The following is a 14,712-nucleotide window of genomic DNA, read 5'->3' on the forward strand; positions in this document are numbered from 1 at the left end:
AACTTACCTTTTACACGTCAACATTTTATTCTGCCCAACTGTTGAACTCAGGACCTCAGTGGCAAGTTCAGGATATAAAATTCTAATAGGCTCTTCAATTTTAATTTCAAAACTGCATTTTATTCAGAACAAAATAGAAGTGTACTCACGGCTCTCCAATCTGTGAGCGTTCATGAACAAGGGAAGGTTGTTGATTCTATGGGAGAAACATATATTTATCTTGTTATTGGTTATTAAATGACAAGCTTACAGTATTCAGTAAGATTGTGAAATCTTTCCCATCTGGAAACAAAAGGGATATTCCTAATTGAAATGAAACATGAGTAAAAGGGAAGCTGTAGAGGGGGGAAATCCAAAATAAAACTGCAGCAAAGAGCCTTTTGTACACGTAGCATCATGCGTAACACATGCGCAGCCCTGAGCAGATTGCAACACTGCAAAGTCAAACTCAGACCGGATCACTTTGTTTACACACTGCAATGGGGGCTTATGCTATCACTTCTCATGCATGCCATATTTCCACATAGAGAGAGAGAAGACATAATATTGCTCTGCAAAATAATTAAAATCCTTTAAAAAAAGTTAAACAAGAACAATGAGCCTGGTTTATCCCACAATGCTGGTGCATGTGCATCTGTTTCAATGATACATTACCGATAACTTCTGAATAAAACCCATTCTGTACTTTTTATAAAACATGACATGGATGTCTGAAATTAAAGGTTAGCGTGGAAAGAGGACAATGGTTGAAGTACTTTTGCTGAGAAGAGAAATGTTACCAAGGTTTTCATCCAGTGCTCATCAGCATAAATGGAAGAATGCCAAATTTTGAACAATCACAATTTATACCACAGGGTTAAAGGGTATTAAGGAATTGACACTGGATGGCTGAGGTGTTGTCAAGAAGAAAGCAACAGAGGACTGTACCTTCCCCATTAATTCAAAAAAGGCGCAAGGCTTGAACACATAAAACCATAAGGTGTAGTAGCAGATGTAGGCCCATTGAATCTATTCTGTCATTCAATGGGATCATGGCTAGTCCTTCACTCCACTTTTCTCTTTTCCCCATAACACTTTACTCTTTTACAGATTAAAAATCTGTCTATCTTAGCTTTGAATACACTTACAGAGTTATAGAGTCATAGAGATGTACAGCACAAAAACAGACACTTCGGTCCAACCTGTCCATGCTGATATCCCAACACAATCTAGTCCCATTGCCAGCACCTGGCCCATATCCCTCCAAACCCTTCCTATTCATATACCCATCCAGATGCCTTTTAAATGTTGCAATTGTACCAGCCTCCACCACTTCCTCTGGCAGCTCATTCCATTCATGTACCACACTCTGTGTGAAAAGGTTGCCCCTTAGGTATCTTTTATACCTTTCTCCTCTCACCCTAAACCTATGCCCTCTATTTATGGAATCCCCAAACCCAGGGAAAAGACTTTGTCTATTTATCCTATCCATGCCCCTCATAATTTTGTAAACCTCTATAAGGTTACCCCTCAGCCTCTGATGCTCCAGGGAAAACAGACCCAGCCTATTCAGCCTCTCCCTATAGCTCAGATTCTCCAACCCTGGCAACATCCTTGTAAATCTTTTCTGAACCCTTTCAAGTTTAACAACATCTTTCCAATAGGAAGGAGACCAGAATTGCATGCAATATTCCAACAGTGGCCTAACTAATGTCCTGTACAGCTGCAACATGGTCTCCCAACTCCTGTACTCAATACTCTGACCAATAAAGGAAAGCATACCAAATGCCACCTTCACTGTCCTATCTACCTGCGACTCCACTTTCAAAGAGCTATGAACCTGCACTCCAAGGTCTCTTTGTTCAGCAACACTTCCCAGGACCTTACCATTAAGTTTATAAGTCCTACTTGTTGTCTTTCATTTGCAGAGAATAGACCCCTGCATATGAATGTATGCAACTTAGCAAATAAATAAGGCACATTGTGAGCTCATCTTAAATTAACTGCTGATATAGCTATTAGCGCATTCAGTCCTGTTCTGCAAGTGCTGCCTCATCACAGAATCATGTCAAGCAGGAAATGTTTTGTTTTAGGTCTGACCAATATAGGCTGGTTGAGTGCAGTCTGTACTTTGCCTGTTATTATCAAGTAAAAGAAGGCGCTTTAGGAGCTTGGGTTCCAAGCTTTTATATTTCCTTCTGCATTCTCCATGGCAATGCTTTGGACTATCACAGTCGACCTGCCAACCAACCTGTACATTTTTCTCATGTGGTTTTACGTGGTGTGATTGCTTGAAATTTGGCATTATTGTGTTTGTCTTTATGTACTTAAGAAGAAAAGCTTCGACAACATCATTGTCCTCAGCAATATTCAGGACCTATCTGACCAAACAAATGTATTTTTGTCTCTCCTCGTTAACCATTTAGTATTGAGCAGTATGAAGAGCAAAGTTTTTAAAGTGGAAAAACAGAAGCCCAAGCCAGAGATGTTTTGCCATACACAATTAATTCCTCCCTTCTGTGTTAAAAATTGTGTTAAACCAGTGGTTGACTCTTGAATACAAACAATAAAATCCAATAACTAGCAATATGTATTCTTGGTTCAAATAGCTTCTGCAAAGCACACAACTTATTCCATTCTCTAGTCCAATAGGTACTCTCTATATCTGCAATAATCCTCCTTAATTTACATCACTGAGAAAGAAGACTCAAAATGGCCACAAACTCCACAGTATTTCAATAATCACTTTATTCCTTAACAGCTATCTTTTTGGATGGAATAGTACTTTTCAATACAAAATACTCAGCCTTTTCAGTTTTTATTTCTCAATTAAATCAAGAAGAATCAGAGGCTTAAAAAAAAGAGATAAACCAATTCCATTTCCACATTCCCATCGACCCTTAGCCTAACAAGAATCTATCAACCCCACTTTAAAATACTTAATACACACACACACTCTGGGGCAGAGTGTTCCAACACCGTACAATCCTCTTAAGGAAAATGGTCTGATTTGTATCTATAATGGTGGCCCCTAATTATGAAACAACACCCCTTAGTTCTGGTCTCACCTACAAGAGGAAAGATCCTTCCACATCCACCTTGTCCAGACCATTCAGGATACTGGAGAAAAGTCACCTGGCATTTCCAGTAGAAATAAGCCCACACTTTCCTCATAACCGAACTCATTCATTCTAGAAATCAATCCAGTAAATCACCTCTGAACAGCTACTAACCTAATTATATCCTTCCCGAAATAAGATCAAAACTACACATAGAAGTTGAGATGTGGTCTCATCAATGCCCTGTATTAACTGAGGCATAACATCTTTCCCTTTATGTTCAATTCCTCCCTTAATAAATGGTATCATTGCATTAGTTTTCTTAATTAATTGCTGTACTTGATGTACTAATGTTTGTGATTCATGTACTGGAACATCTAGATTCCTCTGCACCTCAGAATTCCCTCTTCAAGTAATACACCTCTCTCCAAAGTGAACAACCTTACATTGTCCAACATTAAACTCCAACTGCTCAAACTTTGCTCACTTACTCAACCTATCTATTGGTCTGTAACCTATACTTTGCTATATATCTTTGTGTCACTTGCAAATTTACCAGGCCTTCGCTACCCTCATTTAAGTCACTGCTTTAAATTTTGAAAAGTTGAGACACAAACCCATACTCCAAGAGAATCACACTGGTCAATCAAAAACAATCCATTTATGCTTTATTCCTGATGAAGGGCTTTTGCCCGAAACGTCGATTTCAAAGCTACTTGAATGCTGCCTGAACTGCTGTGCTCTTCCAGCACCACTAATCCAGAATCTGTTTGCGCTTGCTAGCTGTCCAATCTTCTCTCCAAAGCCAATATGTTATTCCCTACAATTGTCTTTGTACAATTATTTTTTTTTAAGTTGCATCTTGTTAAATTCTAGAAATTGAAGTACAATATATCGACGGGATCCCATTTATTCACAGTCTGTATTACAACTTTAAAGAACTCCAATAAACTGGATAAACATGATTTCTCTTTCACAAAACCATGTTGTTACTACTAATTTTAGGACTCAGTCTTTCCTTTGTGCTACGATGATCACCAAGGTAATAAAACACACAAAACTCTAAAATTTCTAATTCATTAAGACCAAAAAGCACAGAAAAGTTGACTTATGTTCCTAAGTGAATGTTGAAAATTAGAATTTCAACAATCAGCAACAAAATGTTGCAATGATGATGTTGTTATGATTGCTGTCTCTCCTCCAACTTTCCCTTCCAAAATGGGAAAGGGTCGTTGGTGATCAATCATCTCAGGCCCAGGACACTAGTTCAGAAGTCCATTGGAGTAGCATAAACATGTGCTGCTTTGTCACAGCATCAGAAGTGCATGGCTCAGTTCAAATTGTAACCAACACTTCAGGTAATGAATTGGCCTTCGTGCAGCTAGACTGGCATGACATTCCAGCTCAGGATGTACGAAACTGTATTTTTCAATCTATTATTAAATTATTATAGAGTTAACAGACATTGTGTGAGACCATCTTTTACCCCTCTGGAAATCACAGTCACTAGAAATATCAAAGTCACCAGATTCAAATGTTGCGATTCATAAATCAGCAGTTGTCCCTCTTATCTATATAAGTGTCAAATAAAGGCGAACAAATAGCTCCCAGCACAAGGTAAATTAAAACAAAGTTGTGCTGAGGTGATAGACAAGAGAGCAGTGTACTCCCCCCACCCCCAACCAACCCCACCATCAGCATTCTGGGTATCTGTCCTGTATTAATTGTTTAGAAGGATTCAAACAAATATCAGACATACGGTAAACAGCCAACTTCTAGAAATAAATGTTATTAATGGATGCTTGGAGACAGGCGACAGTCCCTCATCAAGAAGCTGCCTTCTTCAGTTTCTGAACTCTTTCGCTTGAGAGCAGAATGTTTCCATCACAAGCTACAGACATAATATACTGTTTTACCCTGGGTTTCGGTATTCTATTCTCACCTCTCCTGGATTATGTACCTTTTGTTTATTTAGCTTATGAATCACATTTAAATTGGTGCTTCACAATAATCTTACAAACTGCCTTAAGAATACTTAAATTCTCCTCTGCTTATTTTGGGAAATCCCTGAGTCCCGAACCTTAAAGTAACATGTATGTTAAATACTGGAAACATCCATCTCCAACATGCAAGGATCCATCTCTTCTTTATGTTCAATAGTATTACATAGAATCAAAGAAACTTGCAGCAGGAGTAGGCCATTCAGCCCTTTGAGTCTGCTCTGCTATTCAAAATGATCATGGCTGATCCTCTATCTCAATGCCATATTTCCACTTTCTCCCCATGCCCCTCGATGCTTTTCAAATCTAAAAATTTATCTCTCTTGAATATATTCAGTGACTTGGCCTCCACATTTTTCTTGATCTCAAACCTAGCTGGCCAACCCCATCTCACTGTCCCAGACGATCGATTTAAATCATGTGTCTATAAGGGCAGGTGAAGGTGAGGACTGCAGATACTGGACAGTAGAGTCGAGAGTGTGGTGCTGGAAAAGCACGGCAGGTCAGGCAGAATCCAAGGAGCAGGCGAATTGTCATTTCAGGCAAAGCATTTCATCAGGAATGGGGCTTCCTGATGAACAGCTTTTTCCCATAACTTCAATTCCCCTGCTCCTCGGATGCTGCCTGACCTGCTGTGTTTTTCCAGAACCACAGTCTCGACTCTTTAAGAGCAGGTCAGAGGCTGGGAACTTTGTTGTGAGTCTTGACTCATCTCTTGACTCCCTAAAGCCTCTGCACCATCTATAAAGGACGAGTTGGGAGTATGATTGGATACTCTCCAGTTGTCTGGGTAAGTGTATCTCCAACATCAATTAAGAAGTTTAACATCATTTAAGATAAGGCAGTACATTTGATTGGTCATCCACCATCTTAATATTCAATTCCCCAGCACCAGCCAAAAGTGCAGGAAAATGTACCATCTACCAAATGCTGTTCAGCAACTCAGCAAGAATTCTGCAACAATCGATGACTCTAGAGCAATGGGATCCTTTACTGTCCTCTGAACAAATGCTGGCCTTCAGAGAGACACCCCCATCCCGCAGAAGAATAAAGGAAGAAAATAGTCTGACTAGGTGCTACCACAACAGACCAATGCACTTTTAGTCAGCGATGTATCCTTCTTCTAAGGAAGAAATCTCATTTTCAACATCATAAGACATGGAGGGGAGACCTGCGGATTCAGTGGAGGAAGAGTACTTGTCTGTATTTAAGGCTAGCTAGATAGACTCTTTGATTCTTTGGGTGACAGGCCCATCATTCTGGCAGGAAATGAATAATTCTAATCTTTGCTGTTAATTTGCTGATTTGTTGGTTTCATAACAACAGTCATAGAGTCATACAGCACAGAAACAGACCCTTTGGTTCAATCAATCCAAGCTGAACATAAACCCAAACTAAGCTAGTCCCATCTGCCTGCTCCTAGCCCATATCCCTCTGAGCCTTTCCTATTCATGTACTTATCTAAATGTCTTTTAAATGTTGTGACTGTGCCCGCATCCACCACTTCCTCAGGAAGTTCCATCCACATGCGAACCACCCTCTGCAAAAAAAAATTGCCCCCATGTCTTTTTTAAAATCTCTCTACTCTCACCATAAAAATACACCCCCTGGTCTTGAAATCCCTCACGCTAGCGAAACGACACCTACCATTAACCCTATCTATTACCCCTCATGATTTTATAAACCTCTATACGGTGACTTCGGATTTTTACTGGAATATGGTATGTGGCCACTATATCTGCTGCCTGACATGTGCTTAACCACAGATGGAGCACTGCCCCATTATCTCCGCATGTGACAAAGAAGTGAAAATACGGCCAGGGGATTATCCATAGTCTTTCCTCCAGCTGCTAAAATGAACAAGCAATCCTGACCATCCCATCAGATTTTGCTGACCCCCAGGACTCCCAATTCCCAGCTTGCTCCTTGAAGCCCCATTAATTCCTGGCCCCAGTCTGTCTTCCCTCACTCCTTTTTAAATGGAAGCATATTAATGGTTATAATGTGAAAAGAGAATGACTTAATCATGGTCAAGAGTTATATTTGTGATTTCAAAACAGGTACAGTATAGCTTTCAATGCAAGGACAACTGACATTTTGCACAGTTTCAAGACATCGCAGTTTCACAAAAGGACTGTGAGCCAAAATCATTTTAAAATTAACTCGATACTGATAGCAATTAACATGCAAATGAGCAGATGGTGGATTCATACTCTGATCAATTTTTGAGAAGTCTAATGTTCTTTCATGATTACAGCGATCAGTTTTTTGAAAATTGTCTGATTTAACATACAATTCTTGCTGTAACCTGCATTGTCATATATTGTCAGAGCACACTACAACATGGTGGGGTGTTAGGGTGGGAGCAGGAAGGGGATGAGTCATAACAGGGCATCCTAAAATATAAAAACACACCAGTAAGCAACAAAGAGCATCAGAAAATAAGTCAAAGAAAGTACTGTTAGTTCAATGCACACAGATACACATCAGAAAGAAAGGGAAACAATTTCACATGTCTGGCATACACTTTCCCAATTCCCCTACCCGATGAGATGGTAAAAAACTACTCCTGACAGGTGAACCACAGGATCGCTTAGACATCACAGGGCTGCGAGGAGGCTTACCAACAATAGCTACATCAGTCTTCAATCCAGTCTGCAAGAGCCACAAAATTGCAATCTGACTGCCTAGAGTTAAAGTTATTTCAAAAGAGCAAACCACTTAGGAAAAGTATTAGAAATATGTAGGCACAAATATTATGGCACAGAAATGCTGGAAACACAAAAGTATGTCTGGAATTTCTTCATCTAAATCAAATAAGATTGTTGCAAAATAGTTTTGCCTTCCAAAAGATAGCCTGTCACATTGAGCATAGATAAAAGTGTCAAGAGGCCAAAAAGTAATGGCAAAGCGAATATGAGTGAGTGCACCTGCTCCAGAAATTCCCAATCCTCATTACACTGATGCTAGAGTGGATCAGACTCTGGTTAAAGGCATCAGAAAGCTTCTAACTACAGATGTAAAACAAAATTACTTCACACCAAAACTATAGTGTCTTTGAACCAAAGTAAATCGTATCCTCGCCTTATTCAAAAGTACACATTATCTGGGCTTTATGCTTTAAGTAATTTATATCACCAATTTTTGATTGTCTACTTTGCCTATTCTCTCCTCCTCAAGAAGTTTCTCGAATATGATTCCATGGTTTATGGTCGCTTTACTGTTTCAATCAAATGGCCATTATTGATGTGCCAAACTTGAAAATTAGTCTAAACGTGCTACCTGGTTGGACACACCATTCTATTCTCACCCGATGTTCACGTGTTAATACTTCCAATAGTCAATGATCAGGAATAGAAACCCTGGTTGATTCAACCCACCCTAATCCAGCAGTCCCATAAAGGTAACCAGCTAACTGTCCCAGCCATTGATATCAATGAACTCAGTAAAGAACAGAGAATGAATTTGGGACTTCCCTAGCCTTTATGTTATGGAATTAATCTGTGGTGTGTTACACTGCAGCCTTAAGGGCAGCTGGATTAAAATGGCCCAAGCATATTTCTGTTACTGGCAATGCAGAGCTTCCTTCTATCAGAAAATCCCAATTTAATACTGAGATCTTGCAGGTGAAACGACAGCGCAGCCCCTAAACTACAAGTAAAAGTACGAGGTCTCCCAACCTTTGTACGCAAAATGATTTTTCCAAATTATGCAGGAAATACATGCTGATATTTAAGTAGGAGCTCAAAACACTTTGGAAAACTGAAAGGAATATGGTGAAATCAGACTAATATCCTTTAAGGAGAGTAAAATGGTTTACAGAAATGCATACAGTAGGCACAGTATGTAAAGATGCAGTTTTCACAGATAGTACAGTCACTTTCTTCTTTCAATGGTTGTTCATAAAACCTTTTTACCCTCATTTAATCTAAAGATCATGGCTGTTTTCAGTGGTGGTCCTAAAACCCTAGTGGCGTATCTAAATAAAAAATAAATTGAGGACCACATTATAATGTCCCTGGTTATTATGAGTAACCCAAATTGGTTGAAGATTCTAGTTAACAATAACTTATTGGTTTTTCACCTTGTTTCCAATCATATGCATGTTTGCTATATTGAGCATGAGAGCTCTCTATGTGTGGAATCCTATTGGCAACATATAGGCACACTGCCTAACCTATTCTCATTGTTCTGTAAACTTGAGCTTTTGATTGTGATTTTGATTTCGGAAATACCTGTCAAAATACAAACAGCTTCAAATCTGATTTCTGCCATTGTTTTCTAAGTTAGGTAATTCAAATCTAATAAATAGAAAATCATCTTTTCTGGAACTGTCAGCAAATATGACATTATTAGGTTGATAGATATCACTTAACACCTAATCTTATCTGTTATTTTAAAGTGATGCAGAAAAAATGTCAATGTTGGAGATAAGAAAGCTGTTTATTTATTTTTATATAAAGTGCTTTTTATTCATTTTTAATAGCACCCTGTGTTATTGTTTTGAGCTCTCTTGATCTCCTGAATTCCTCCTTGTTCCTTAATAAACAGTCACTTGGGAATGCAAAATTTGAATACTCCTGACAGGCATTTTATTATAATGCTTTGTCTTGCACTCATCAAAAGACACTTGCAAGAAATACCAAGTCCAGGGGAAAAATGAATGCTTATACCACATCAGAAGAGAGTGCCGATTGTTTGGCAAGAGAATTACCATGGAGAATGCATCCATTAGTATCAATTGACTGTCAGCTAACAGGTTTTGTTTAAAATTTAAACCTGTAAAGAGTAAATCTGTTGAATTTAAAAGCTAGCAGTTAACTGTCTGCAAGGATTAATGGGTACATTTTTCATGGCAAGGTGTCTGTCATTCAGAACTCTTCTCTCATGCAGTATAGATGCTTGTTTCCCTTGTAATAATATTTCCGTGAATTGTCCTGATGCTTTCAAGTTGAAATTAAAGTACATGGGATCATTGGTGTGTGGGTAGTGCATTGACATAGATAGAGAATATATATATATATATATATATATATATATATATATAAAAAAGTGATTTAGGGAACTAAATATACTACCTCCAAGTTTTCAGATTACACAAAGTTGAGTGGCAGGGTGAACTGTGAGGCTGATGCAAAGATGCTTCAATTATACATACAGTATACAAGTTGAGTGAGTGGGAAAATGCATGAGAGATGAAGCATAATGGGGACAGATGTGAAGTTGTCCAATTTGGTAACAGGAAGCAGATTATTATCTGTATAGTGATGGGTTGGGAAAGGGGGTGGTGCAACAAGACCTCATTACAAAAAGTCAGCATGCAGGTGCAGGAGGCAGTGAAGCAGGTAAATGGTGTGCTGACCTTCATATTGGGAGGATTTGGGAGCAGGAGCAAATCTGGAATACCATGTGCAGTTTAGTCTCCTTACTTGAGGAATAATATTCTGGCTATGGAGGGAGTACAACAAAGAATTACCAGACTGATTCCTAGGTTGGAAGAACTGACATGTGCAGTGAGGACTATATTTGCTGTAATTCATAAGAATGAGGGGGGAATCTCATATAAACCTACAAAATTCTAACAGGACTAGATAGGACCGATGCAGGAAGAATGTTCCCAATGACTGGGGAGTTCAGAACCAGAGTTAATTGGCTGAGGATGTAGAGGGGGGGGCACTTAGGACTGAGATAAGGAGAAATTTCTTCAACCAGACAGTGGTGAGCCTGCGGAATTGACTGTCACAGGAAGTGTGGAGGCCAAAACTTATAATGTTTTCAAGATGGAGAGACATAGATTTAAAAGTCTAAAGGAATGAAAGGGTGATTGCGGGATAGGTACTGAGTTGGATGATCAGCCATGATCATACTGAATGGTGGCGCAGGCTCGAACAGCCACATAATCTATTCTGTTTCCTATTTTCGATGTTTTTATGAAAATATTTAACAAATGATGTCTTTTTTAAGCAAATTCTTAATAATTAAATTTACTTATCTGTTTTATCATCTTTTCTAATGTTTTAGCTCCCACCAATTTAAACTCCAAATATCTGATGGTGAGTTGTAGGCAGTTTTTCTTCTTCTCTGTTGGAAGTAGCTTGACCTCTGGTTGCAGATGCCCGGGATAGTGTGACCAAAAGCAAACCCTACACCTCTCCATGGAGTGATACTGGTTACTATCCCAACTTTTATAAACTGGTTACCACCTTACAACAAAGATAAAACCTTAGTAACCACAACACGTTGTGCAGTTCACTTCCAGCTATATGTGCTTGATGTGGTCCACGTTACCTTCAACTTCGGAGACCTAACTTCCTGACTGGAAGAGGATTTGGTGCAGAATGTGGGTCGTTGAGGGAGTTGTGAAGGTGCAGAGAAAGGTATAGTGGAGGAGATCTTTGGCAGTGGGGATGGATATGCAGCAGGCAAAAGTGAGGAAGGAGAAGCAAGAGTTTTGTCACTTCCAGATGTTACAGTCTATAGAAAAAGAGAAGAGTTGAAAGAGAAAATAACAAAAAAGGACCAACTATGACAAACTATTCAAACTGAAAATGGTGAGCCATTTTTTACTTGCCTACTGACTTTGAATACATGCTTCTAATTACAATTATATTTCAGAAATGCCATTGTGGTAGTCAACATAACACATGCAATATTATAAATAGACAGATGTTTGAATATTTCCTGATATCAGTTATTAACACACACCAATCATTATTTATAAACACGCTGGCATGTATTTATTCCTATTCTTAAAGATGAAGTCCCTTAAGACAACAATAGCATGCTACTTTTGAGACAATACGAGCTAGCTCCATGTTTAAGTTAAAACATATTTTAAAAAGTTAAAACATAGATTTTTTTTCCAGATTTAGTAAATAAAAAGTAAATTATTTCAAAACTAGTTTCTTTCTCCATGGTACTTGTACCTCATTTTCAATACGTGCTGCTTTCTGATCATCAGGTAAAACTGGCTTCTGTCTCTGTGCCTCTGGTGCCTTACAGACCTCACTAGGATCTTCCTCTATAAAAAGTGCTGGAAGTTCCTTGTTTGGATCCGAATTATGCCCATAGAAACATGTGTGTTTAATTCCATTACTCTTTGACTGGCTTCCATCGATGATTGACTGCAATTCTTCACAGAGTTCCTGTTCCTGTTCATCCCTGACCTGGAGCAATTTCTCTGGAGAGCTACCTTCAAATGGCTCTGTAATAACTAAAGAAACTTCCATTGTGTCGGTTGCTTCACCATTGACAGAGGAAAGAGTTTTGAGTCTCTGAGGGAATTCCTGGCGTTTCTTTGCATTCTGCTTCATGTTTGCATCATATCCATGGGGCATCGTGTGAAATGAAAACATGGGTGAAGACAAGACGGAATGGGATGATGGTTGACAAACTGAATGGTGCAGACTTTTAGGTGAACTGGGAAGGCTGTTTGCAGATGTGACTGGAATGAAATTACTCCATTTTTCACAGGAGGCAATATTTGTAGAGGGCGTTGGTTCAGATTGATAGGAGGTGACTGACAAAATAGTAACTAAATCAGACACACGGTTATCAGGAAAAGGAGGTGTTGTAGGGGCTGTGGTGTTGACTGGGGACAGTCCAACAGTCAGTGATATCCATTCATTGGTAGTTGAGTTGACTGCAGATTTATTTGGACAGGGTGAATGATGATGCCCGAAGGCTGTTGTATTGAGTCTTTGACAAGAAGTCAACTTAGAAAGGAAACAGGAAAAGTTTAGAAAATAAACTTATAAAGAACACAAAACAATGACAATGGAAAGCAGTTTTCAATGACAGACGTCCAAGGTAGTGGCGAGCACTGACTCAAACCACCTAATAGGATGCCACTGCATTCATCAGTTTGTTCAGTTACCTGTGCTTGTTAAATACTAAACTTCTTGCCCATAAAAACTACATTTTCACAAGAATACAAGCACCAAATCGAGGAAGGATTTATATGTAAAAATGCACACTCATGAGACAATGAGCACTTTGATAGCACAGTACATGCATTAACTATTGATTGAACATTTGGCCCAAAATACTTTTATGCTCAAAATCCTAACCTTACTTTGCTCGATCAGTGTTCTGTATAATATACAACAATATGTTCAGTTGAAATTTTATGCACCTGATAGGAGAAGGAAATTCTTAAGTCTAAGACAATGAAATGGAAATGATTGCAAAGAAGAAAGAATCACCTCCTCTAGGTATCTCGCCTCAACTGAAAGTCTCTGATATGTAGGAAAGATACGAAGCAAACATGTCAAATTATGCACTGTCACTGGTGTAGTTTTGTTTGTATATCACAATAATTATGCACGGCCATGAAATTGGACAGTCTAGATCCAAAGGGTATAATCTTGGAATAAGTGGTTGCACATTTATGAGAGATGAGAAGGAATTTCTTTTGTCAAAGGATAGTGAAATAAGTGCACAGAGGTTGATATCCTGTTACCAAGTCAACATTTATTGACAAGTGCACAGTGCATGGGCTCTGACCAGCCAGCTCAAAACCAGTCCCTAGACTGAGGAGACCTGTCCTGTCTCCTGTTTATATCTGTCAGTCAGGGCTCCCTGATTGAACAAGGGCAACAACCCCAATTAAGGATCTCTTGGTTAATGAGAGTCACCTGACCCTGGTTTCAATCACTACAGATAGAGAATGTGTAGAATTCTTTTCCACAGAGGGTTATGGAGACTGGCTCATTAAGTGGAAAGATTATCAGTGAGGGAGTCAAGAGTTTTGGAAAAAGGCAGTTAAGTGGAGTTGAGGACTATCAGATCAGCCATGATCTCACTGGATGGTTAGGAGGCTCGATGGCTGAATGGTCTACTTCTGTTCCCATGTCTCATGGTCTGATTGGTTTAATGATAACTCTTGTGAGTTATATATGCAGTATTTATGTCAGTTTTTAAAAAAAACATAAAAGATTGATTAGCTGGAGAGAAGAAACAACTTAAGTAGATAGCTGCAGATGGATGACACACAACTGAGGATTATTTAACATCAGCTCCTTGACATGGTGTCTGTGTAAAACATTATTTCTGTGCAAAATATACACGTGGAACTATGGAGAAGATGCCAGATCACATCTTTTTTGCATTTGTAAGTCATTAATACACATGCCATGGTCCTTAATCAAACTCATTGGTCCAATGGTAGTCTCCTACCGCTGGATCGAGAGGTCTGGGTACAAGTCCCACCAGGTCCAGAGGTGTGTGATAACATCACTGAAAATAGGTTGATTAGAAAAATAGTTCAAACTTGCTGAAGATCTTGGGGTAGAGTTTATGGTTTGAGCCTAAAATGTGCTTGAGATTGTACTGGTTAGATGACAGTTTGAGGTTCTGCTGGAAATTATTTGCATTGTCCAGCAACTTCCCCACAATTGATGTTAAACTGGCAGATCTGCAGTGATTCAGTTTCTCCCACAATCCCTTCTTAAGTAACAGAGTGACATTTACAATCTTGAACACAATTCTTGAACTCAGGTTGGACTGAAGTGATAACCAATGTACAAGGTATAATCCTATTTATTTTGATACTCTATCAATGGAGATCACCAAGACATTTTAGTTTAGTCTTATTAGCTACATCTCTCTGATACTTTCTATGGTTTTCCTTTTGTGCCATACTCACACATTTTGTGGATGATAGTGAGATTTCA

General features: G+C 38.9%; 1 protein-coding gene across 26 annotated transcripts in view; it reads right to left on the reverse strand.

Annotated features, from left to right (window-relative positions):
- Nucleotides 1-14,712, reverse strand: part of sorbs2b (sorbin and SH3 domain containing 2b) — a 485,383-nt gene that overhangs the window by 21,182 nt on the left and 449,489 nt on the right. For 23 of the 26 annotated variants that reach the window (XM_072595463.1, XM_072595454.1, XM_072595483.1 and 20 more), the window contains 4 exons: nucleotides 11,965-12,753; nucleotides 11,327-11,512; nucleotides 7,583-7,693; nucleotides 150-196 (listed from right to left, as the gene is read on the reverse strand). In XM_072595463.1, coding sequence (XP_072451564.1) covers nucleotides 150-196; nucleotides 7,583-7,693; nucleotides 11,327-11,512; nucleotides 11,965-12,753 — 1,133 coding nt within the window. The remainder of the gene's footprint in view (nucleotides 1-149; nucleotides 197-7,582; nucleotides 7,694-11,326; nucleotides 11,513-11,964; nucleotides 12,754-14,712) is intronic. The other 3 variants (XM_072595532.1, XM_072595651.1, XM_072595606.1) reach the window with 2 other exon arrangements.

This window comes from Chiloscyllium punctatum, chromosome 2, assembly GCF_047496795.1.
Source record: "Chiloscyllium punctatum isolate Juve2018m chromosome 2, sChiPun1.3, whole genome shotgun sequence".
In the NCBI taxonomy this organism is placed as follows: Eukaryota; Metazoa; Chordata; class Chondrichthyes; order Orectolobiformes; family Hemiscylliidae; genus Chiloscyllium; species Chiloscyllium punctatum.